At 34.6% G+C, this 23,095-nt stretch overlaps 4 protein-coding genes across 4 annotated transcripts; 2 read left to right on the top strand and 2 right to left on the bottom strand.

Moving 5' to 3' along the window:
- Positions 1–336: 336 nt before the first annotated feature.
- On the top strand, positions 337–3,905 carry LOC126704330 (probable adenylate kinase 7, mitochondrial). The gene is made up of 6 exons (XM_050403323.1): positions 337–588; positions 642–746; positions 2,048–2,188; positions 2,543–2,624; positions 2,728–2,768; positions 3,438–3,905. Exons 1-6 carry the CDS (start codon positions 337–339, stop codon positions 3,603–3,605), a joined length of 789 nt encoding a protein of 262 aa, XP_050259280.1. The 3' UTR covers positions 3,606–3,905.
- A 3,206-nt stretch (positions 3,906–7,111) lies between these two features.
- On the top strand, positions 7,112–10,195 carry LOC126703141 (probable adenylate kinase 7, mitochondrial). The gene is made up of 5 exons (XM_050402061.1): positions 7,112–7,547; positions 8,434–8,574; positions 8,880–8,961; positions 9,065–9,105; positions 9,761–10,195. Exons 1-5 carry the CDS (start codon positions 7,161–7,163, stop codon positions 9,926–9,928), a joined length of 819 nt encoding a protein of 272 aa, XP_050258018.1. The 5' UTR covers positions 7,112–7,160; the 3' UTR covers positions 9,929–10,195.
- A 2,946-nt stretch (positions 10,196–13,141) lies between these two features.
- Positions 13,142–16,870, bottom strand: LOC126703504 (O-fucosyltransferase 37). Its single transcript, XM_050402461.1, has 6 exons — positions 15,753–16,870; positions 15,231–15,399; positions 14,802–14,891; positions 14,424–14,707; positions 14,071–14,329; positions 13,142–13,662 (listed from the first exon to the last, which is right to left on the bottom strand). Exons 1-6 carry the CDS (start codon positions 16,427–16,429, stop codon positions 13,432–13,434), a joined length of 1,710 nt encoding a protein of 569 aa, XP_050258418.1. The 5' UTR covers positions 16,430–16,870; the 3' UTR covers positions 13,142–13,431.
- A 5,083-nt stretch (positions 16,871–21,953) lies between these two features.
- Positions 21,954–22,622, bottom strand: LOC126704329 (transcription elongation factor TFIIS-like). Its single transcript, XM_050403322.1, has 2 exons — positions 22,556–22,622; positions 21,954–22,426 (listed from the first exon to the last, which is right to left on the bottom strand). The coding sequence occupies exons 1-2, from the start codon at positions 22,620–22,622 to the stop codon at positions 21,954–21,956; spliced, it is 540 nt and encodes a 179-aa protein (XP_050259279.1).
- Positions 22,623–23,095: the final 473 nt, after the last annotated feature.

The raw sequence follows: 23,095 nt of genomic DNA, 5'->3' as shown, positions 1-23,095 counted from the left end.
TTTATAGTCATCAAATGAAATCACCTCGTCTTTGATCTAATTTTTTTTTATAATAAAGTAACATTTCTTTATAGTTCATGAATATTGAATAATATTCACCTAAAAAAGAAAAAGAAAAAGATTAATGAATAATATAAGATAAGAACAAGAAGGCTCTCCACCAATATATATTTTATTCCTAACTTGTCCATCTAACGAACCAAGAAACGATGGCAATTTATGTAAAAATCCCAAAATAGTAAGGTCATTTCCACACCTAGCACTCATTTCCATTTTTTCGTTATTTCTCAAATTCTCTCTCTCTCTCTCTCTCTCTCACTCACTCACTTTCGCGCCATGATCGAACTACGCCGCAGCAGCGCCACCAAAGCCGCCGCAATAACGGCGGCGCCGCTACTCTGCCGACTCACGGACTTCTTTGTGAGCCGATTCCACTCCAACTCCGCCACAGCAGCTCAGCCACAACCCGACTCCGACTCCGACGACGATTACTACTCCTCCTCCGACTCCAACTACTACTACTACAACAACCGCAAGCCGCCGCGTCGTTACGGTCCAAATCCAATGTCGTCGGACTCGGAGGCCTTTGTTCCAACCAACCCGGTCCAGTGGTCTTTCATAGGGAACCCGAGCGCTAAAAGGCACGTGTTCGCTCAAAGGATCTCGAAGCTTCTAGAAGTCCCTCGCATTTCCATTTCTACCCTCGTCTGTCAAGACCTCAACCCTCGCTCTTCTCTCTACAACAGGTCTCCTCTCATTTCAAGTTTCTTTTGCTTTCTTTCTTTCTTTTTTCTGTTTCTTGGTGTGTAGTTGTAAATTAGATTTGGGACTGAGGGTAGTTTGGTCATTTAAATTATATTTGAAAGTCACGGTTAGTTATAATACCGTTGGCGAGCTGAATCAGGATGATAAAACATCTGCCTTGCTAAATTACACAAATACCCATTTCTTGTTTTTTTAAAAAAAGTATTTTTGTGTTCTCGAATAATTTATTTTGGGGAATTAAATAAAATCTTTGGGAGGATAGATTTATATTAATATTAACCGGTGTGTTACCTGTGCATATACACAGGAACAAGTGAAAACAATCATAATTACACTGTTCAAATTATAATTTTTTTTTATACACATATATAAATATATATAATTTAGAATTTAATTTTAGACTCTTTAGTTTTTGCACCAAATAATTCATTTGCCATAAAAATTAAAAGAATTAGATGAATACATGGCACAAAATTAGACTCCAATTTGGAATTTCATTGGATTTGGACTCTTTGATTTTTACACTCAATAATTTACTTAATACAAAAATTAAAAATTAGGTGGGACGTATGTCACAAAATTGAGAATTCGATTGAAAATCTAATTGGATTTTGCTTTTAATATATATATATATATATATATATATATATTATTGTTGTATTGTATAAAATCTTTGGAAAGTGAGGATAGATTTATGAATAATTTTGTGCAAAATATCATGGCTTGTCATATTGTTATTTTATTAATTTTGTTTTTGTTGTTAAAGGTGCTTTAAAGAAATGATTGCAAGTTGGCTCCTAGATAATACAGTTCTAATTATAAAATAGGATTGATTAGTTTAGTTTAATTATGCCAAATTACGAGATATCTGTTGTGAAATTACTTACATTTGTTTTTGTAAAGATGCATGGTGCAATTTAAGAGGCAATGAATAAGTGTCTTAAGTTGGAAAAATTAGTTTTTTTATTTTTTATTTTTTTAAACAATGTAATTTATGACTATTCTAAAGTAATTATGCCATGTCAGTATTATCCATTATTATTATAAATTTGTAATTTATTTTTGAGGATTTCATAACTTCAATGAATGTAGTATAATGGGAACTACTGTGCTTATTTCTTATTAAATTAAAGCTTTGATAAACCTACAGATGCATTCAGAAAATTTTCCCAAAAAAGAAAAAAATTTGAAGTGGAATCAGCCTTTATTAGAACTGATGCAATAGCATACTCACTTGATGTTTATCTTTGTGTATTTTCCATTTTTCATCTTCTGAAAATAGATTGCAAATGCTGTCAATGGCGGAGCCATAGTACCGGAGGATATACTATTTCGGCTGTTGTCAAAGAGGTTGGAAGATGGGTATTCCCAAGGTGAAAGTGGGTTTATACTGGATGGAATTCCTCGTTCAAGAATCCAGGCTGTAAGTCTTTTGTCAGAGTTATTTCAAAAAAAAAAAAAAAAAAAAAGTCCTTTATCAGAGAAACTTGCCTTCTTTTGATGGACTTCATGCAGATTTCATTCATTGAATGTACCTGTCTTTGTTAGATTAGTTAAATGTTTTTAGGTTCCCAGAAAAATTGTTATTGTTCAACATGAAAGGGGTGTAATTATGGATTTATTTACAGACTTTATGTAATTATAGATGTGTTAGTGCTGGTTGAGATATTGTGTTCCATAGGGCATCTTTGCACCCCATAAGAAATAACCCAATTGATGATAAGTTGATAACACGACTTGACACGATGCTGCCATGAACTCTTAATTTTTGTCACAGGAGATCCTTGACCGACTTGGCAAGATTGATCTGGTTGTGAATTTCAAATCCATGGAGGATAGCTTCATGAAGCACCATGGAGGTAGTATCCCCCTTTTCCCTCCCCAAATTGAATTTCAAGAGAGAAACAAGTTTCTGATATGTCCTTGCATGTTACTCAACCAAAATCCTTAATTGTGATGCAGAGGGTACCTCAAGGGAAAGAATCGAACGGTATGCAAAGCAGGTAGTCTTCAATTCTCATATTTTGGTGCTTCCTTATATTGGTAGATTCTTCCTGATCTGTAGTACTTAATTGTGAATATCCGGCTTGGCATTATCTTGTTTTTATCTGATTACTTGGGTTGGTTCCTGCTATTTTTGGTCCAGTCACAAATTTGCACATCCCATAGTGGAATATGGAATGGGACACCAAAAACCTATCTCTACATTAGGCAGTGAGACAAATCAAAGTTCCTGTTCTCTAACAAATTTTGTAACTTCTGTTATTTTCTTTCTTAGTGTGATGCAACCATGGTAAGTGACCTCTTAGTTATCCAAAGAGAAAGAACAGATATAACTTTTGGGGATGTACAGCTTGAGTATATCGCACATCTTGAGTTTGTTTTATATCTGAATTGTAGTAACCCATCCTCGAATTTGCATGTTTTGAAATGGTTAATTTCCTTCCAGAAAGTCAATTGACTTAGGTTGTGCAATGTCATGTCTCAAATGTGATATTGATATATCAACACCTCCTGTCTGGTTTTTATTCTTCTTGATGGTCTTTTAGTTTGAACTCCTTGTTATACTCTTATTTTTCCAATTGCAATTGTTATCTTGTTGATTTCCACGTCTCTGACTGCAAGCCTTCTTGGGATGAGTTCTGATGAAGGTATTATCTTTTTCTCCCCAGAGCAAGGCACTGGAAGATTATTACAGGAAACAGCAAAAGCTTCTTGAGTTTCAAGTTGACAGTTCACCTGGGGCGAATTGGCCTAGGCTTTTGGCTGCTTTACATCTGAAACATATAGTTGCTGCCCGCACTTCACATAAACTCAATACAGGGATCGATCGGCGTTAGCTTAATACTAATATTCTGTCCATGTTTGAAGTGCTTACTGTAAATAAGTAATGTGAATCACATGATAGGCCTAGAGTTGCAGTTCTGACAACTAACTTGTAATACAGTTTTTGCAATCCAGGAAACAACCTTACTGAGCTTCTTCCAACGACTTCTTTGTTTTTCTTTCCTTACTTTGTAAAATGTAAGATTTTTGGTAAGTAAGCTCAATACAAATGAAAAGATGTTAGGATTTTGACATAAGAAAAATTGTAGGTTGGAGAATGAATGAATAGAAATGCAGTTAAAAGGCGCAAATTACTGTTCGTATTTGTGATGGATTCATTTTGCATTGGGAAAAGAAAAGGCTTCAGCAGCAAAGACTGTCACTTCATTAGTATCTAATTATTTAATGTAGTAGCCTATAGAGAATGGAAATTTGTATGCTCCTTTTTGTTAATTTTTTCTTTTTATATTGTTTCCATGGGTGCCAATTGATTTTCATTATGATGGACTCATTCATTCCCACTAGAAGCCCATGGTTGGTTGACACTGTGGTCATGGTCCGCTAGATGTATTTCTTTGGCAGGCTCGATGCTTGAATTGGCGATTATATGAGCAAATCATTCGGATTTAAAAAAAGACAATGAAACTGGTGTATGAGAAGCAAACCACTATATATGACTACTATTTTTTGCCAATTTTTTGTTTGCAATAACTGAAAATATCCTAGTTGAAGATAAATAAGCCAATCATGCAGCAAAAGAGAAGATGATGACCCAGCTGAAGCGGGGAAAGCTACATATAAGCCAATCATATGCAGAAATAATTAATTTTCACTCTACTCATCCATTTTTTAGATGGCTCCTATTTAGCTGAGTTATCTATCACTCGTGACATTTTTTAGATAAATTGCATTTCAAGCAAGAAGCAACACCACTTGTTTCAATTTGCAGGTAAGTGTGATGGGTTACATTCTGAGTAGTTTAAAGGCGATTTCAAATTAAACATAAAAGTTTCAAATGAAATTATATACTTAAAAATATATTTCAATTAAACCATAATGAAATTATATACTTAAAAATATATTTCAATTAAACCATAAATTTGTTGTACTTAAGTTGATATTGGAAAATATTTAAGTGAAATTATATACTCAAAAAATATATTTCAATTGAACCATAAATTTGTTTACCTAAGTTGACATTGGAAAATATTTAAATAAAGCGATATCGTGTGGTTTAGAGGAAAATAATGTTCATATATAATAAGCACATGTATTACTTCCAAGTAGCAAGCAAATGAAAGATTTGAACATGAAACAAACAAGGAAAGGAGGGATGTATGAAAACAATGCCAGCACATAATGTCGTTTTGTGTTTAAGCATTCCTTTTATTTATTTCTGGTTAATCAAGCATATAATATTAATCAGAAACAACCATTCTATTATAAGTGATAAGGGTAAAATTGTGAATGTGAATATTCATGAATATAGTATCATGAAGCGACGTTCAAAATAGACCCGTTGGCCTTACTTGTCATAAATGGCAGTCGAACAACTTTAGGACGTCTATAGCTTTAGGAAGACGGGGTTAACTTGTCATAAATGGAAAGCTGACACTACTAAGCTGAAGGGAGTAGTGTCAGCTGACGACCCTAATGAGGCTGACGACCCCGACGAGGGGGTAGGCGAAGCTGACGACCCTGACGAGGCTGACGACCTCGACGAGGGAGTAGGCGAAGCTGACGACCCTGACGAGGCTGACGACCCTAACAAGGGAGTAGGCGAAGCTGACAACCTTAACGAGGCTGACGACCTCGACGAGGGGGTAGGCGAAGCTGACGACCCTAACGAGGCTGACGACCTCGACAAGGGAGTAGGCGAAGCTGACGACCCCGACGAGGGGGTAGGCGAAGCTGACGACCCTGACGAGGCTGACGACCCTAACAAGGGAGTAGGCGAAGCTGACGACCTCGACGAGGGGGTAGGCGAAGCTAACGACCTCGACGAGGGGGTAGGCGAAGCTGACGACCCTAACGAGGCTGACGACCTCGACGAGGGAGTAGGCGAAGCTGACGACCCCGACGAGGGGGTAGGCGAAGCTGACGAACTTGACGAGGCTGACAACCTCGACGAGAGAGTAGGCGAAGCTGACGACCCCGACGAGGGGGTAGGCGAAGCTGACGACCCTGACGAGGCTGACGACCCTAACAAGGGAATAGGCGAAGCTGACGACCTTAACGAGGCTGACGACCTCGACGAGGGGGTAAGCGAAGCTGACGACCCTGACGAGGCTGACGACCTCGACGAAGGATTAGGCGAAGCTGACGACCCCGACGAGGGGGTAGGCGAAGCTGACGACCCTGACGAGGCTGACGACCCTAACAAGGGAGTAGGCGAAGTTGACGACCCTAACGAGGCTGACGACCCCGACGAGGGAGTAGGCGAAACTGACGACCCCGACGAGGGAGTAGGCGAAGCTAACGACCCTAATGAGGCTGACGACCCCGACGAGGGAGTAGGCGAAGCTGACGACCCCGACGAGGGGGTAGGCAAAGCTGACGACCTTGACGTGGCCTTGCTTGGTCTCCACGTTTGCATATATAAAGAAATATCTTGCGCCCCACGCTTGGTGTTAAATAAAAAGACTCCTACAAGGAAATGATCTCGAAAAATACGTCTAAAGAGACTCCTATAAGGAAAATACTTCTAATCCAATAAGGAGAGGTCAACCCTCTACCACTATAAAAACCCCAATACCCTCACCAACCAATGTACGCATAATTTACCCTCTCTAACACTTTAGAGTTGTGAGAAGTTCTAACTTGACCTTCGGAGGGTATTTGGCCGGCACCACACCGGTGCTCTCTGCGAGGTCTTCTCTTTTTGTGTTGTGCAGGCGTTGTTTCAAGCACGTGAGTGCCGTGTAGCTCACTGACGATTTTTCGGCATCATCAATAAGAATGCTCAACTTTATCAAAAGCTAACACATTTTCCATACAAAAAGTGGAAATCAATACTCTGAATAGCTCCCATTTTTGCTAAGCTATTGGTACATCAATAACTTCTCTATAAAATTAATTTGTTTTAAAATTTATAAAAGTACGTTGATTTAGTTTAAAAAATCATCAATAAAATACAAGATTGAAATATGATTTACCCTCAAATGAAATAATAATAATAATCCTTTTGTTTTTAAAATTTTTATAGTCATCAAAAGAAATCATTTCGTCCTTCATTTAATTTTTTTTATAATAAAGTAACATTTATTTATAGTTCATGAATATTGAATAATATTCACCCAAAAAAAAAAAAAAAGAGAAAAAGATTAATGAATAATAAATTAATAATATAAGATAAGAACAAGAAGGCTCTCCAAATATATTTTATTTCTAACCTTTTCCATTTAAAAAAAAAAAAGGAATTTCCAACAAGAAATGGCGCGCAAGAACCAAGAAACGATGGCATTTTATGTAAAAATCCCAAAATAGTAAGGTCATTTTCACACCTATCACTCATTTCCACTTTTTCGTTATTTCTCAAATTCTCTCTTTCTCTCTCTCACTTTCGCGCCATGATCGAACTACGCCGCAGCAGCGCCACCAAAGCCGCGGCAATAACGGCAGCGGCGCCGTCGCTACTCAGCCGACTCACTGACTTCTTTGTGAGCCGATTCTACTCCAACTCCGCCACAGCAGCTCAGCCACAACCCGACTCCGACTCCGACTCCAACTACTACTACTACAACCACAAGCTGCCGCGTCGTTACGGTCCAATTCCAATGTCGGAATCGGAGGCCTTTGTTCCAACCAACCCGGTCCAGTGGTCTTTCATAGGGAACCCGAGCGGCAAAAGGCACGCGTTCGCTCGAAGGATCTCGAAGCTTCTTCAAGTCCCTCACATTTCCATTTCTACCCTCGTCTGTCAAGACCTCAACCCTCGCTCTTCTCTCTACAAACAGGTCTACTCTCCTCTCAGTTCACATTTCTTTTGCTTTCTTTCTCTGTTTCTTTGTGTGAAGCTGTAAATTAGATTTGGGACTGAGGGTATTTTGGTCATTTAAATGTATATTTGAAAGTCGCGGTAAATAATATCATTGGCGAACTAAATCAGAATGATAAAATATGTCTTGTTAAATTACACAAATGCCCTTTTTCTTGTTATTTTTAAAGTATTTTTTGTGTTCTTGAATAATTTCTTCTGGGAAATTACATAAAAATTATAAAATCTTTGGGGTGATAGATTTATATTAATATTAATATTATCACGACTTGTTTCATTATTATTTATTATTTTTATCCTAATTTTGTTGTTGTTGTTAAAGGTGCTTTAAAGAAATGATTGCAAGTTGGCTCCTAGATAATGCAATTCTAATTAGTTTAGTTTAATTATGCCAAATTAATTATCCAAAAGTTTAGTTATGCAAAATTGCGAGGCTATGAGTTATCGGCTGTGAAATTACTTACAATTGTTTATGTAAAGATGCATTGTGCAATTTAAGATACAATGAATAAGTGAACCAAGTTGGAAAAATTAGTTTCTCTAATTTATGAATATTCTAAAGAAATTATTCCATGTTTGCATTATCATTATTATATAATTGTAAATTTTTTGAGGATTTCATACCTTCAATGAATGTTAGCATAATGGGAATTACTGTGCTTTTAAAAAAAAAAAAAAAAAAATTAAATTAAAGCTATGATGAACTCACAGATGCATTTGGAAATTTTTTCCAGAAAAAGAAATTTTTTTTTTGAAGTGGAATCAACCTTTATTGGATTTGGAACTGATGCAATAGCACACTCACTTTATGTTTCTCTATGTGTTTTTTCATCTTCTGAAAATAGATTGCAAATGCCATCAATTGCGGGGCAATTGTTCCAGAGGGTATACTATTTCGGCTGTTGTCAAAGAGGTTGGAAGATGGGTATTCCCGAGGTGAAAGTGGGTTTATACTGGATGGAATTCCTTGTTCAAGAATCCAGGCTGTAAGTCTTTTATCAGAGAAACTTGCCTTCTTTTGATGTACTTCATGCAGATTTCATTCGTTGAATGTGCCTGTCTTTGTTAGATTAGTTAAATGTTTTTAGGTTCCCAGAAAAATTGTTATTGTTCAACATGAAAGGGATGTAATTATGGATTTATTTACAGACTTTATGTATATATAGATGTGTTAGTGCTGGTCGAGATATTGTGTTTCACAGGGCATATTTGCAGCCCATAAGAATTAACCGAATTGATGATATCACAACTTGACACTAATGCTGCCATGAACTCTTAATTTTTGCCACAGGAGATCCTTGACCAACTTGGCAAGATTGATCTGGTTGTGAATTTCAAATCCATGGAGGATAGCTTCATGAAGCACCATGGAGGTAGTATCCCCCTTTTCCCTCCCCAAATTGAGTTTCAAGAGGGAAACAAGTTTCTGATATGTCCTTGCATGTTAATCAACCAAAATCCTTAATTGTGATGCAGGCGGTACCTCGAGGGAAAGAATCGAACAGTATGCAAAGCAGGTAGTCTTCAATTCTCATATTTTGGTGCTTCCTTATATTGGTATTTGGTAGATTCTTCCTGATCTGTAGTACTTAATCTTGAATATCCAGCTTGGCATTATCTTGTTTTTATCTGTATTACTTGGGATGGTTCCTGCTATTTTTGGTCCAGTCACAAATTTGCACATCCCATAGTGGAATATGAAATGGGACACCAAAAACCTATCTCTACATTAGGCAGTGAGGCAAATCAAAGTTCCTTTTCTCTAACAAATTTTGTAACTTCTGTTATTTTCTTTCTAGTGTGATGCCACTATGGTAAGTGACCTCTTATTTATCCAATGAGAAAGAACAGAAATAACTTTTGGGGATGTACAGCTTGAGTATATCGCACATCTTGAGTTTGTTTTATGTCCGAATTGTAATAACCCATCCTCGAATTTGCATGTTTTGAAATGGTTAATTTCCTTCCAGAAAGTCAATTGACTTATGTTGTGATATTGATATATCAACACTTCCTGTCTGGTTTTTGTTCTTCTTGATGGTCTTTTAGTTTGAACTACTTGTTATACTCTTATTTTTCCAATTGCAATTGTTATCTTGTTGATTTCCATGTCTCTGACTGCAAGCCTTCTTGGGATGAGGTCTGATGAAAGTATTATCTTTTTCTCCCCAGAGCAAGGCACTGGAAGATTATTACAGGAAACAGCAAAAGCTTCTTGAGTTTCAAGTTGACAGTTCACCTGGTGCGAATTGGCCTAGGCTTTTGGCTGCTTTACATCTGAAACATATAGTTGCTGCTCGCACTTCACATAAGTTCAATACAGGGATCGATCGGTGTTAGCTTAATACTAATATTCTGTCCATGTTTGAAGTGCTTACTATAAATAAGTAATGTGAATCACATGATAGGCCTAGAGTTGCAGTTCTGACAACTAACTTGTAATATAGTTTTTGCAATCTAGGAAACAACCGTACTGAGCTTCTACCAACGACTTCTTTGTTTTTCTTTCCTTACTTTGTAAAATGTAAGATTTTTGGTAAGTAAGCTCAATACAAATGAAAGGATGTCAGGATTTTGACATAAGAAAAATTGTAGGTTGAAGATTGAATGAATAGAAATGCAGTTAAAAGGCGCAAATTACTGTTGGTATTTGTGATGGATTCATTTTGCATTGGGAAAAGAAAAGGTTTCAGCAGCAAAGACTGTCACCTCATTAGTATCTAATTATTTAATGTAGTAGCCTATAGAGAATGGAAATTTGTATGCTCCTTTTTGTTAAATTTTTCTTTTTATATTGTTTCCATTTGTGCCAATTGATTTTCTTTATGATGGACTCATTCATTCCCACTAGAAGCCCATGGTTGGTTGACACTGGTCATGGTCCGCTAGATGTATTTCTTTGGCAGGCTCGATGCCTGAATTGGCGATTATATGAGCAAATTATTCGGATTTAAAAAAAGACAATGAAAATGATTTATGAGAAGCAAACTGCTGTATATGACTACTATTTTTTGCCAATTTTTCGATTGCAATAACTGAAAAGATCCTAGTTGAAGATAAATAAGCCAATCATGCAGCAAAAGAGAAGATGATGATACAGCTGAAACAGGGAAAGCTACATATAAGCCAATCATATGCAGAAATAATTAATTTTCACTCTACTCATCCACTGATGTTTTAAGTTTCTCTTCATTTATATTCATACCAAAGTTACAAAACTAGCTAACTCTAAAAGTTTCAAGCGTTGTTATAATTTCACATTCCAAGCCAGTCATTTCCAATAAGAATTATCACAAATATTACAAGGCCTGCCAATATGATGTCATTTTTTAAGAAAATGGAGAGAGACTATTACAGTCTCAAACGCAACAAAGTTTATATGGTGGACCCAAAGAAGAAGGTGAAGGTTATCAAGAGTTGTGAGAAGAAGAGGGAGAAGTTGCCGGAGAAGATGGTGAGGAAGAAGAGAACACTTAAGTAAATTAGATTGAGTCTTGTGAAGAAACCAAAACGAATGATGCTTTGTGCCTTCTGAGATCATTTGCAATTTTATTTTAGCAGACCTTGTTGGAATTTTTGAAAAGTGGTATGAAAATGGTGAATATCATCAGAGTTGATAATTTGTTTTTGATTATTTCTGTTCTTTTAATTTTGTCTTGCTAGAAATAAAGTTTTTGTCACATACGCAGTCATTGTTTTGCTTATTGCAAGCAAACTAAGCTTATTACGATTTTTAGTTCTTTTGTTGAACTATTTTTACTTCATTTGTAGAACCTACTTGAATGCACTTGAACTGCATAACCTATAGTATTTTGGGTGACTATATATGCAGTTGGCAGGAAAAAGTGATCAGTTCATGTGACTTTCGTCTTTACAGATTTACTATTTTCTGGAAGGGCTAATACTGTGTGACAGGCACTTTAGATTGCATGAATGAGTTCTTATTTATTTATTTATTTTTATCACATTAATGAAGAGTTTATTGTTACTCCCATCTGTTTTACCTTGAATTGGAAACTTGAAACTAACTAACCTCCATGACAAGTCCCAAGAGTAAGTAATGAGCCAATGTCTTGTTTGTCAACATAGGTGAGTAGCATGGTTGTGGTAGTTTCACTTTTTCACTTATGTCTTCGTTTGAACTTCATAATACAAAATTCATAGTACAATTTTGAGACAAGCATTCATTTAATGTTTTGTTCGTTTGTGTGAATGTCATATGGGAGGAAAATTTGCTGTCGACTTGCATCTCCCTTGGTATTTGCTGTTGAAAAAAAAAAAAAAAAAAAAAAAAAACAGTTCTTGCTAATTAGCTTCTGAGGTTTTGGATGTTTATCACTAGAAACATGGTAAGAATGCTAAAACCTGTCCTGTTTGATGGTAATCATATTCAACACTGAACTAATCTGAAATACCTTTGCTAAAGATTTGAGCCTAAGGTATGATCCAACCTCATACGATCAATTTGCTGTATAATAAAAGGATTAAAACCTGCACAACCTCAGAAAAGTGGAACAAGGAAATTGAATTTCTCTTTCCATACTGTCTTCTTTGTCGTCTTTTTTATTTGGTAGAATGTACTCTGTCTGTAGCATTGTTGTCTTAATAAGGGGAGAAAACATACGAAGGAAAACAAGACGAAGAACCTATCAATTTATAATGATAATTAGCCGAAAGGCAAAATATTTGTAAATCATCTTTACCAATCATTATATTCTTCATCAAAAACTTGCTGAGGGGACTCTGAGGCATTGATTTCTACAAAAGTTTATCAATGGACTACTCCATAATGGTAAGAACGCAATTTAAAATGTACTTTGAATGACCACTTATTCTAATACTACATCTTGAAGGCCATTGCTCTCAATTTATACTTATTTAATGTTTTAATCTTGTGAAGGCATAATCCCTTTTGTGACATTATTCCACTTTGACTTACCAAACGCTCTTCAAGATGAGTATGACAGCTTCTTGAATTGCAGGATTGTGTATGCAATTTTTATTTTTTACACATTTGAAATTTATATAAACACTAATCTTGCTTAATAATAAATTGAGTTCGAATTGTTACATCATTTTGCATATACAATATAGTGATGATTTTGAAAACTATGCCAACCTTTGTTTCCAAACCTTTGGAGATCGAGTTAAACATTGGACAACAATCAATGAGCCAAAGTTGGTAGGAATGAATGACAGTAGGAAGGACTCAATTGTGATCTTACTTCTTAGTCATCTAACTTTTAGCTTTTTCCTCCCCTTGATGAGTTTGATTGTTATGTTTTGCATAGTTCATTGCTTGTGGTGTTTCAAGAATAAGTATTGAGGATTTGTATCCTCTCTTTCAATTAACAGTTAATTTTCTAGATATGGTTTATGTTTTAATCTTGGAGTACACTGGTTTTATGTGTGACAGAGATCCATTTTCTTAAAGAAATCATTTGCTCCAGCCTTGCAGAATGTAGGAGGTTTTCAAAAAAAAAAATGACAATCATTTTATTTTGCAAAAAATCAGAGATAATGGCTTTCTTATTCTTCAAAAGGCTTTGGGCAGCCTCATCATAGCACATAGCACCCATGTAAGTTTCATCTATGCTTGTATAATGCAAAGAAGAAATTCCAACCTTGACACGATAGCCTATAAGTGAAAGAGGTTAATGTGGCGCTGCAGCTGTTTCCTGGGCTTTCAGCATTAGTCCAAACAATATAGTACTGAACATAATGCTAGTAGTGATTTGATGGATGAACAAAAATCTTACAAATTTATATGAAATGATTTACAAATGAGTATACTCATTGAGATTCCCAAAAGAAAAGGAAAAAAATTTACTCATTAAGATGCTTCAAAATATGCCTGTTTTGTGTTTGCACATGCACTCAGGTATGGGATACGCAATCACATCTCTATCCCTCCTGTTAGCTCTCATCTCAGGCTGCCCCTGAGATTTGCTGTGCAGTTTCCTCATGATGCTTCTGAATTCTGCATCAGAAATGGAGGTATCATCGAAAAAAGGAAGCATGGATCGCTTGTTTGGCTTTATATATTTCCTATGCCCGACATAGGCACGATGACCCTGTTAAGTAAAAAATGCAATACAGAAAGAATGAGATAAACTAACACAGATTTAGCAGTTGCACCACAGACATAAATATTATTATGACATCATGTCAGACTTCTAGTCGCCACTAATCAGATGGCAATCCAGATGCCTATCCAGATTGATGATTTGTGGGATGAAGTTACATAACAACAATATAAAATGGAAACTTTGCATTTTTTCAATTATCAGTTCTATCAAAGTATATTGAACTGTATTTAGCAATTATCATTCCATCAAACTGGATTGTACTGTCTTTTTGTTTTCTGCAATAAGGGGCTAAAGTTATAATTGGAAACTACTATTTTACCAGGGTTTCCGTGAGCTGATACTAATAGGACTTCTTCATGGAAGTAGCTAGTATTAGAAGTCTTGGTCACTTACTTGCATTGCTCGTCCCATATTTCCACCATGGGAAGGTACAAAGACATCGCTGCTCAGGGAGACAATGTAGTCAATGGCAGCCAGAGCTGAGGACTTGTTAATGTACTGTGAAAGTTCTCCATTTTGTGCCAACTTTTCCTTTGTCACAACATTTGGAAATTTTGCCACAAGTGGCTGCAAAGCCTTGTTTCCACCAAATGGCTCTCCCCCTGCAACATATACCCGTGCACTTCCGGGTGCTCCTAGAGCCTTTAAGAGCCTGCAATAACAGCACATTTAAAATTCTCTCCAGTTATAGTCTTAAAAATCTTTATCAAGGATTATACATATGCAGTTATGAGTTTCTGATTTACCTTGCCATTTCTAACGCATTTAGGGGGCATAGTCCAGCAAGTCGTCGTTGAGTGTAGGTCATGTTTAACCTTCCTGTCAGGTATTCGGGTTGAGACTCCCGAACCTTGGTGATGATGTCATCATGCTCTGTGCCCAAACCAGTGAGACATCCAGTTCTGACCCACACATCCTTCTCAAGCCGGAGATGGAGGGCAATGAAAGGGCCTTCAATCCACATTCTCCTTGCAAGCCGATTTCCAAGCTCCCTAATTGGTGCTGCATATCTTAATGCATGAAAGGCTACCTGCAATATGAAGATGAAATGGGATATAATTAGGATATAGAACTACACTGATGATTGTTTGATATGAATTTAATGGAGATTGATTTCCACGTACCTTACATCGAAGCTTCTGCAGATCATATGGAAGATTCTTTGAGAGTTTAGAATCTAAACCTTTCAACACCAGAACACCCTCTTCATTTAGCTGCATGATCCATCAAATGTATTTCAAGGGAAACTCAACTATGAATGACTTTTAGAGCCACTAGAACAACTGGCACACATGCACGCACGTATATCTAATTGATTGTTCTTTATGAAAAAAAAAAAAATTATAATGAGTGCATCTTCAATTCTGAATTCGCATTCTACCCTACTAACACTTCGTTGGTGAAATTTCTTTGAATTAATACAAAGTTAAGAAGTTATAAGTGTAAACTATATGTAATTTTTTAAAATTGCTTTCCAGTCCTAACCTCACCTTAGCAGCTAAATCATGATTAAATGCAGCAGATGGAATTTCCATCAACAAAGAATTCCTTACTTGTCTAAAGAATCTGTTCCGAATCCAGAGCGGAGAAACATCATAAGGAATCTTGTTTTCAATGGTCTGCCTTGACATCAAATGCGTGGAAGGAAGAGATGATACAACGCGTACATCAGCTTGTAAAGTCCTCTTGAAATGTTTTACATCAAATATATCCGAAAACTCACTGCAGTTATCACAAAAACAAATTGACAAATTGATTTCCATACATAATATCCTTCAATACAGGACAATTCTAATAATTAAATGTAAAAATTGTATAGACATCATGCTGAACTGGTCAAATGTGTGATAGAAGCTAGAAACATAAAAAATTTTGCTGCTTTGATGAGAAAATGAAGGATTTCATTAGGAAAAAAATTATGAACCATGAATTCCTCTAGACATTAAGAGTTGACCAATACTTTAATCTACTAATGTTACTATTCATATGTCACAATAAATGAGTGCAGGAAATATATATATTCAAAGGACTAAAGTAATAAACACATCAAATTTAGTTACATCTTTCTCCTTTACCTTTCATCGCCCCATATCAGATTAACCTGCAAGACTGGCACAACCAACGCAGCCCCAAGAATTCTTGCAATAACAACAGCATCAACAATCTGATTTCTCTGCTGGTTTAGTCCCCCAGAGGCCACCACCACCAAGAACCTCCTCTTCTCCTTTGAAATCTTCTGAGACGCTTTCCTATACCCAATACTAAAATCCAAGCATGGTTTGTACCCCTGCCCGTCTGGTTGCTCCCAGAACTCTCTCTCCTCCTCAGAAACATTATTCCTAACAACCCCATGAGGCGGTAACGGCACCATCACACTGTTTGACAGTTTTGGCTCATCCTCGTCATCCGAAGTTGTTGATAAAAGAGAGACTAAGTTGATCGGAGAGTACTCAGAAGACTTCAGAGAAGGAAATGAAAATGGTGACGAGGGAGAGCTGAGATGACATGAAGAGGAGGAAGCTTGGGAAACAAGCAAGAAGCTGAGAATGGAAAAACCCAAGAAAGTGAAGGAAAGTATGAGAGAAAGAAAGTAGAGTGAGAGGTTTTGGGGTGTACAAAGCTTGTGGTTTCTTGGACTTTTCTTTGGGGAGCTGACAAGGGAAGCCAATGGAGAAAGTGAAAGCAAGTAGTGAAAGAATGGTGATGGGTTCTCAGTTATGAAGGAGCTCTTCATGTTTCTTGCTGTGGCCATGAAAAAGCTGGCTTTGTGTTCTCTGCTACCATGAAAATTCTTTGATGAAAGCAAATGAAACCTATGTGAAAACTGGGAGTGATTGTGGAACTAAAATCTAAGGCTAACTATGAATCTTGGGTTCTTGAACTGGAGGTTAAAATCTACCCTTGGTGTTATGGAAAAAATAGCAGCGGAATTGCACTGAATATACAGAAATAATGAAATATAGCAAAGGGTGTTTTGGTCAAATAGGAAACCAACAGTTTTTTCAGTTATATAATTCGTTTCGTTTTCCCGGTAAAAAGCTAGTTCAGCTTCCCTATTAAACAAAGTGCAAATTACCGAGCTTACCCCTGAAATCTTCCAATAATTCAAAATTGGAGCAATTTTTAATGTAGTCTTTAGGCCATCATATATTTTTGGTGGAAAACATTTTTTTCCCCTCCATCGTAGAGGATTATAAGCTCACAATTTTTCACAACTTCTTAATCTGTTAACTTTTTATTAGAGCAATTTATCGCTTTCAAATTGACCTACTATTTACATAATTTTTATTTTTAATTGTGGATTATGCACAGTAGATCGTTTGTAGTTTTGGAAAAAGAAAAAAAGAAAAAAAGAAGAAGAAGTAAGAGTTTGTACGTCCCTACATTTTTTGAACACAGTCCTAAATGATAAAAAGGTAGATTAATTTCTAAAAAATTTAAATACTTTTTGCTAACAATTTTACTCACCCTAAAAAAGACTTGTGAATGCAAAATTCAAAAGGTTTAATGTATGATATTATGTTCAAAAGCTGATCATTGAAGCTTACATGTTTCACTTTTTTTTAAATGAATAGTTTAAATGTTTCACATCATATCCAATATATTAAGTTTAAATATATTTTTTCAAAAAAAAGTTTACATATATTAAAGTATATACACATTGGTTTATTTATTATAATTTATTTAAATGTAAAGCTTATATATATTGCATATTATATATATATATATATATATATATATATAAATATTTTTTTTTGAAGTCTAAACCATTGTTGCTTCGTTAATATATACTTTAGAAGTCTAGCCTACTTTCAGGCTACGACTACCTCTATATATAACACCTTGTTATCAAAGAAAAAACCAACCCCGCTACAATTCTTCATGATCCGTTTTGTTCATATTTTTTCCACGTCATTAATTATTTATTTATTTTTAGCTTTATTTTTATAAAACTCTATTAGAATCCGTTCAGCCGCAAAAGACTATTACTCTCACGCTACTATCGCGAATTACAATTGAAAACAAAATCCCAACAAATAATTGTTAATGTTATTTAATGTAACCCTAATTTAGTGTTAATTAATATAAGTATTGATTTCTTTTGAATTGTATGTACTCAGCTAATTTTTGGACCAAGCTTTGCCCTTGAAATTGGTATGCTGCAATTACCACATAATGTCTAAGGATCTCATGCGCATTGCACATGACCCTTGAATACATGTTGCTTTCTTTTTGCTTTTCCAATAAATAATTGTCGGCGTTATTTAATGTTACCTTAATTTTAGGGTAATTAATATAAGTATTGATTTCTTTTGAATTATGTACTCAGCCGATTTTTGGACCAAGCTTTGCCCTTGAAATTGGTATGCTGCAATTGCCACATAATGACTAAGGGTCTCATGTGCATTGCATATGACCCTTGGACACATGTTGCTTTCTTTTTGCTTTTCCAATAAATAATTGTTGACGTTATTTAATGTTACCCTAATTTTAGGATTAATTAATATAAGTATTGATTTCTTTTAAATTGTATGTACTCAGCCGATTTTTGGACTAAGCTTTGCCCTTGAAATTGGGTTGTTTATGTGTTTCATATTTGACAAAAATTTTAGTTGAAATTTTAGTCACAATAGGTTTGGAATAGATTGGATTATGCATTCCCAAGTAAAGTTTCTACCCATAGATATCTGATTTCGTTTAATAGGTCCTCTCTCTCTCTCTCTCTCTCTCTCTCTCTCTCTCTCTATTTAATTGGTTTTTGTATTATTTTTATTCTTTAATTTGATTGTATTTCTTTTTGCTATTATTTATAATTTATTTTTGAATAACTAACTTTGTCTTTATTTCTAATTATCTCTTTCCCTCCTTTTATCAAGTATTAATTTGATTATCATTCTGTTTTAACTAATCGTAGCATTGAAAAAGTGAATATATATTTATTTATTTAACATTTGCTAATTATTCTGTGCATTGTATTGGTTAGCGACTAGTCATAACATAAAAGGATGTTGTCCATTACATCAAATGGATTATTTTAAATGTGATATCAACAGAGTATACACACACACATATACATTATCTTAAATGTAAAATATTAATTTCACTAATTTTCTACCAATTAGGCTCCATCCTACCAAAAAAAAGTTAATTTATATTTAACTATAGAATAAATGGTACATCTATTACAAATTACAACCTTTTTTTTTGGGTAAACACAAGTACATCTTTCCCACCACACTATATGTTACAAATTACAAATATGTGGTATTTTACACTAATTAAAACTGATCGTGTATTTTCTTCACAATTTTTTTTTTGAGAATAAAAAAAAAGAAAAAACTGATTGTGTATTCTAACCCTCCTTTTAAATAAATGGGTCTTTAAAATTATACCTTAAATGCACTATAACCTCTTCGAATTGTTCCTAAATCCTTAATTTGACATTCCTTAAATAAAATGAGCTGTTACATGTGGAGTATTATTTTCTCAAATTGCTCTAATAAAAACGACGTCGTTATGGCATATACCTCTTAATTTCCTTCAATCAAAAGGACATCATTTTTTTTGGTTGTAGTCTATATAAATTTCAAAAAGTGCCCATTAATGTGCAGTAGCCCAAAAAAAAAAAAAAAAAAAAAAACACATAATAAGTGTTGTATATCAATTTTAGAATTAACAACATTACCGATCCATTGAAGTATCCATCCAAAAACCTGTTTATAATTCTTAAATGTAGTAAAATTTTCATCTCTCTCTCTCTCTCTCCTATAACATTTTGGTTTCTTAAATTCTTCATTTCTCCACTAAATTCTCAATGTGGAATCCTAAATAATTATATAGCCACATGATCCCTCTCTACGCATCTTCTCCACCTCAATTTTTCTTTGATCCCTAAACATCCCAAAGTTCAAGTCCTTCTACTTTTTTTTCCTAGGTTCTTGGTGCTCAATATGTTAAGGTTTTACATACGTTAGCTTCTCTCATCCTGATAGATAATTGAAAATAATTGGTCAATTTTGTAAACAACCACACACACATTATTTCCTTCATTTTTATGAATTTTTGAATGTAATAAAATTTTCAATTAATTGATTTGTGAAATTGTGACAAGAATTAAGTTTTATAGGAGATCCAAGTTCAATGACATCGAAGAATACTTCAAATGAAGAACACCAAACAACAACTAAGTCACCACCATTGTCAAATTTATTGAGAATTTTCAAAGTTTTTTATTTGAAATATTATTTCAATTTCTTTTCTTTTTTCCTTTGATTTATTTAAGATTTTTTTTTATTATACAATTTTCATATTAAAATTATTAATTATATCACAAATCACATAGCCATACCATTAATAACATCTGAATATACAAATATTTTAGTTTATCTTCTATTCGGTCCAGTTCGGTCTACTTCAGTCCCATTCAGTCCATTTAGGTCTACTTCGGTCCATTATGGTCTAGTTCGGTCTTATTCTGTCCATTACGGTCTAATTAAGTCCATTTAGGTCCATTTTATGTCCACTTGGTCTATTCGATCCAGTTTGGTCCACTTATGTTCGGTCCAATTTGGTCCCATTTGGTTCACTTTGGTCCATTTAGTCCACTTTTGTAAATAAATAAATAAATAAATAAATAGTGTGTGTATATATATATAATATTACTAAATAAATAAATAATTAAATAATATATATTATTAAATAATTTAATGAAATAATTAAAATTAAATTAATAAAAATCACATTCCAAAATTCTTATTTTAAGTAATTTTAGTTTTTTTGGTTTATATTTCAATTATAAATAATTGGTTACTTTGTTGTAAGAATCTCAAACCATAGTTTCCGTTCTTCTTTGGCATAAATGTGGTTTCCCTTTTGTCTTAATAATTTTTGTGGTCGTACATACAATTATGCCTATAATATTCAAATATGGTTACAAAATCATTGCAATAATTTTTGTGCAATCTATAAAACCTAGGGAAATTATTATATACTTCCGGAGTACCATAAATGCTTACTCCCTCTCCTCATATGAATGGTGGATCCCACTAATTAAATTCATGGTGGGACTCACCATTCATGTGAAAAGAGGGAGTACACATTTATGATATTCTAGGAGTACCTAATAATTTTCCTAAAACCTATTGTTTGTATTAGGCAATTAATCAAATAGTCACATAGCTAATTGAAATACTATCCAAATGTTGTGTGAAACTCAAATTGTCACCTCTAAAGACAACTAAATAATAAACCAAATTTAAGTTAAACCAAAGTAATGAAAAGAGAGAATCTGTGCTTAGGAATTATAACACAAAACTACCCAAATTTATATACCATTACAAATCTTCCATAATAAATAAAAAAATAGCCTAGTATAGAAAACAAAGAAAATTTGAGGTGAAAATTAAATAAAAATTAACAAAAAACTCATTATTCTTTGGCATAGTTTAGCTCCTCCCTCCTACTTAAAAAAAAAAAATTTCTTATTTGAAATCAAGCGAATCTTGAGAAGTACAAAATTCTTCTTTTTCCTTTTTATTTATTTTTTTGGTTCTATATTAAATAATTAGATACCAAATTATGCTTTGGTTCGATTTCTATTTATATATCTTATGGTTTATGATTTCTTTCAACTTGAACTTACTTTTTGACCACAATAGTCGAATTTGATTGGATTTAAATTAATCTTATGTATTTTATGGTTGCTTATAATGCTTTTGTTATATTTAATTTTATCAATTTTATGTCTTCTTGTAGATGTAGTATAGTTTTGTTATATCCTAATATTTAATTTATAAGAATGTTATGGACTTATGACTATTCAAAATATTAGGAAAAACTCAAAGGGAAAAAATGACTTTAATTAAGATGATCAATTGGCCGTTTATATTTCTTATTATTTTGAGTACTAATAAGAATTACACTAATTAAAATTCTAACAATAATCATGTGCTATTTTTTATATATATACATACACACTCAAAAACACAACATGAAAAAAAAAAAGTGAAATAAGCACACATTAATAAATTTTTATATGTATCACCTTGATCAATTATATGATATATCTATGGCTAAAGCTGAAGAAGAGAAAATCAAACAGTTTAATTAGAACAACATATTAGACGAGAAGATTAAAAATAAAAACTTGATATATGAAAAAGAAAATCTTGACATGTAAAACTAAAAATAATGGAGCTAATTCCCAGCTAGACTAATAATAATTCTTTTCAAGAGTACCAGTGTTCCTCAGACTCAATTCTAGAGGCCTAATATGGTTAAACCTTCCAGCGTTTGTTGCATTTGACGCAAGTGATATAGGTTGTCATGGGCTCATCGGCACTCCGTGTCTGCAACTGGTAGTAGGTGCACTTGCGCTCGCGGCACCGGCTGCACTGGAACATGTCAGTGGTGGCCTTATCTTCTTCATCAGCATCATGCACACACCTCTTCAACTTTTTCAACTTTATCTGAATGTTCTCACGCTGCCTTTTCTCGCTGGCCATCTCTTCGGCACTCATGGTTACAAGGGTCTCCGCCTTGATCTCTCCAAGAAGAACCTTTCGCCTCAAATCCGGGTTCTTTGGGTCTTTGAGATTGAACAAGACTGATCGATACTTAGCCTTCTTGATTGGGTTAGACCACCCAATTCTTTCGTACATTGCAGACTCTACTGCAGCAGCCACTTCAACTGGGTCAAAAGCTGGTGATATACTCTCATCAATTTCAGATGATACTCTTGAAAAGGCCTCTGCCAACAGTTTCCTAACGCTCTCACGATAATCAGAGTTCTTGATCGACTTGGAATCTTGATGACGATGATGATCAATCTTCTTCTTCACTATTTCTGTTTCTGTTTCTGCATTAGGAACAGTAATACCCGACTTGATTATCAGTCTCTTTCTGTTTGGAACCCCGAAGTCTTTTTCAATGCTCAGTGCCGCCATTGTCAAGTTTGATTCAGAATCTTGATGATCAAGAAGAATAAACTTCAAAATAGCAGTCTCTTTGGAACCCCAGTAATCTTGTGTCTCTGTCGAACCCTTACCCCTTGTTCTCCAAGTTGAAGAACGTATCAGAAAACAAACAGAAACTCAACAAGGTATGAATTCTAAAAGGGAGACTATGTAATTCTGTCTTGCCTTTCAAGGTTGTTTTATACTCAACAATTTTTGTTGTTTCCGACACCCTCAAGGAATACGAAGAGGTATAGGAAATTTGAAGGTCGGTGAGGTGATGAGGGCTTATTTAAATTTGGTTCTAGCCGTTGGTGCTGCTGTTTGATATTTATTTTCGAGTTTTATTGTTTTTATTTTTAAGAGAAAGATAAGCTGAGTTTTACTTTTTACTATTGAAGATTGAGAAGATTTTATTAACCGAGTGGCTTTTAAATTTTTAATGGGTCCCCTCCCTGGCCTTT

Source organism: Quercus robur, chromosome 10 (genome assembly GCF_932294415.1).
Source record: "Quercus robur chromosome 10, dhQueRobu3.1, whole genome shotgun sequence".
NCBI classification, from domain to species: Eukaryota; Viridiplantae; Streptophyta; class Magnoliopsida; order Fagales; family Fagaceae; genus Quercus; species Quercus robur.
This window is presented reverse-complemented; position numbering and strand designations above follow the sequence as displayed.

Coding starts and splice junctions, on each gene's coding strand:
- LOC126703141 (XM_050402061.1), top strand. CDS start 7,161: ATGATCGAACTACGCCGCAGCAGCGCCACCAAAGCCGCGGCAATAACG. Junction 8,575..8,879: donor CTTGTTCAAGAATCCAGGCT/GTAAGTCTTTTA, acceptor TTTTTGCCACAG/GAGATCCTTGACCAACTTGG. Junction 8,962..9,064: donor CTTCATGAAGCACCATGGAG/GTAGTATCCCCC, acceptor ATTGTGATGCAG/GCGGTACCTCGAGGGAAAGA.
- LOC126703504 (XM_050402461.1), bottom strand. CDS start 16,429: ATGGCCACAGCAAGAAACATGAAGAGCTCCTTCATAACTGAGAACCCA. Junction 14,892..15,230: donor GGAACAGATTCTTTAGACAA/GTAAGGAATTCT, acceptor TGGATCATGCAG/CTAAATGAAGAGGGTGTTCT. Junction 14,708..14,801: donor TGCAGAAGCTTCGATGTAAG/GTACGTGGAAAT, acceptor TTCATATTGCAG/GTAGCCTTTCATGCATTAAG.
- LOC126704329 (XM_050403322.1), bottom strand. CDS start 22,622: ATGGCGGCACTGAGCATTGAAAAAGACTTCGGGGTTCCAAACAGAAAG. Junction 22,427..22,555: donor GAGACTGATAATCAAGTCGG/GTATTACTGTTC, acceptor AACTGTTGGCAG/AGGCCTTTTCAAGAGTATCA.
- LOC126704330 (XM_050403323.1), top strand. CDS start 337: ATGATCGAACTACGCCGCAGCAGCGCCACCAAAGCCGCCGCAATAACG. Junction 2,189..2,542: donor CTCGTTCAAGAATCCAGGCT/GTAAGTCTTTTG, acceptor TTTTTGTCACAG/GAGATCCTTGACCGACTTGG. Junction 2,769..3,437: donor TCGAACGGTATGCAAAGCAG/GTAGTCTTCAAT, acceptor TTTTCTCCCCAG/AGCAAGGCACTGGAAGATTA.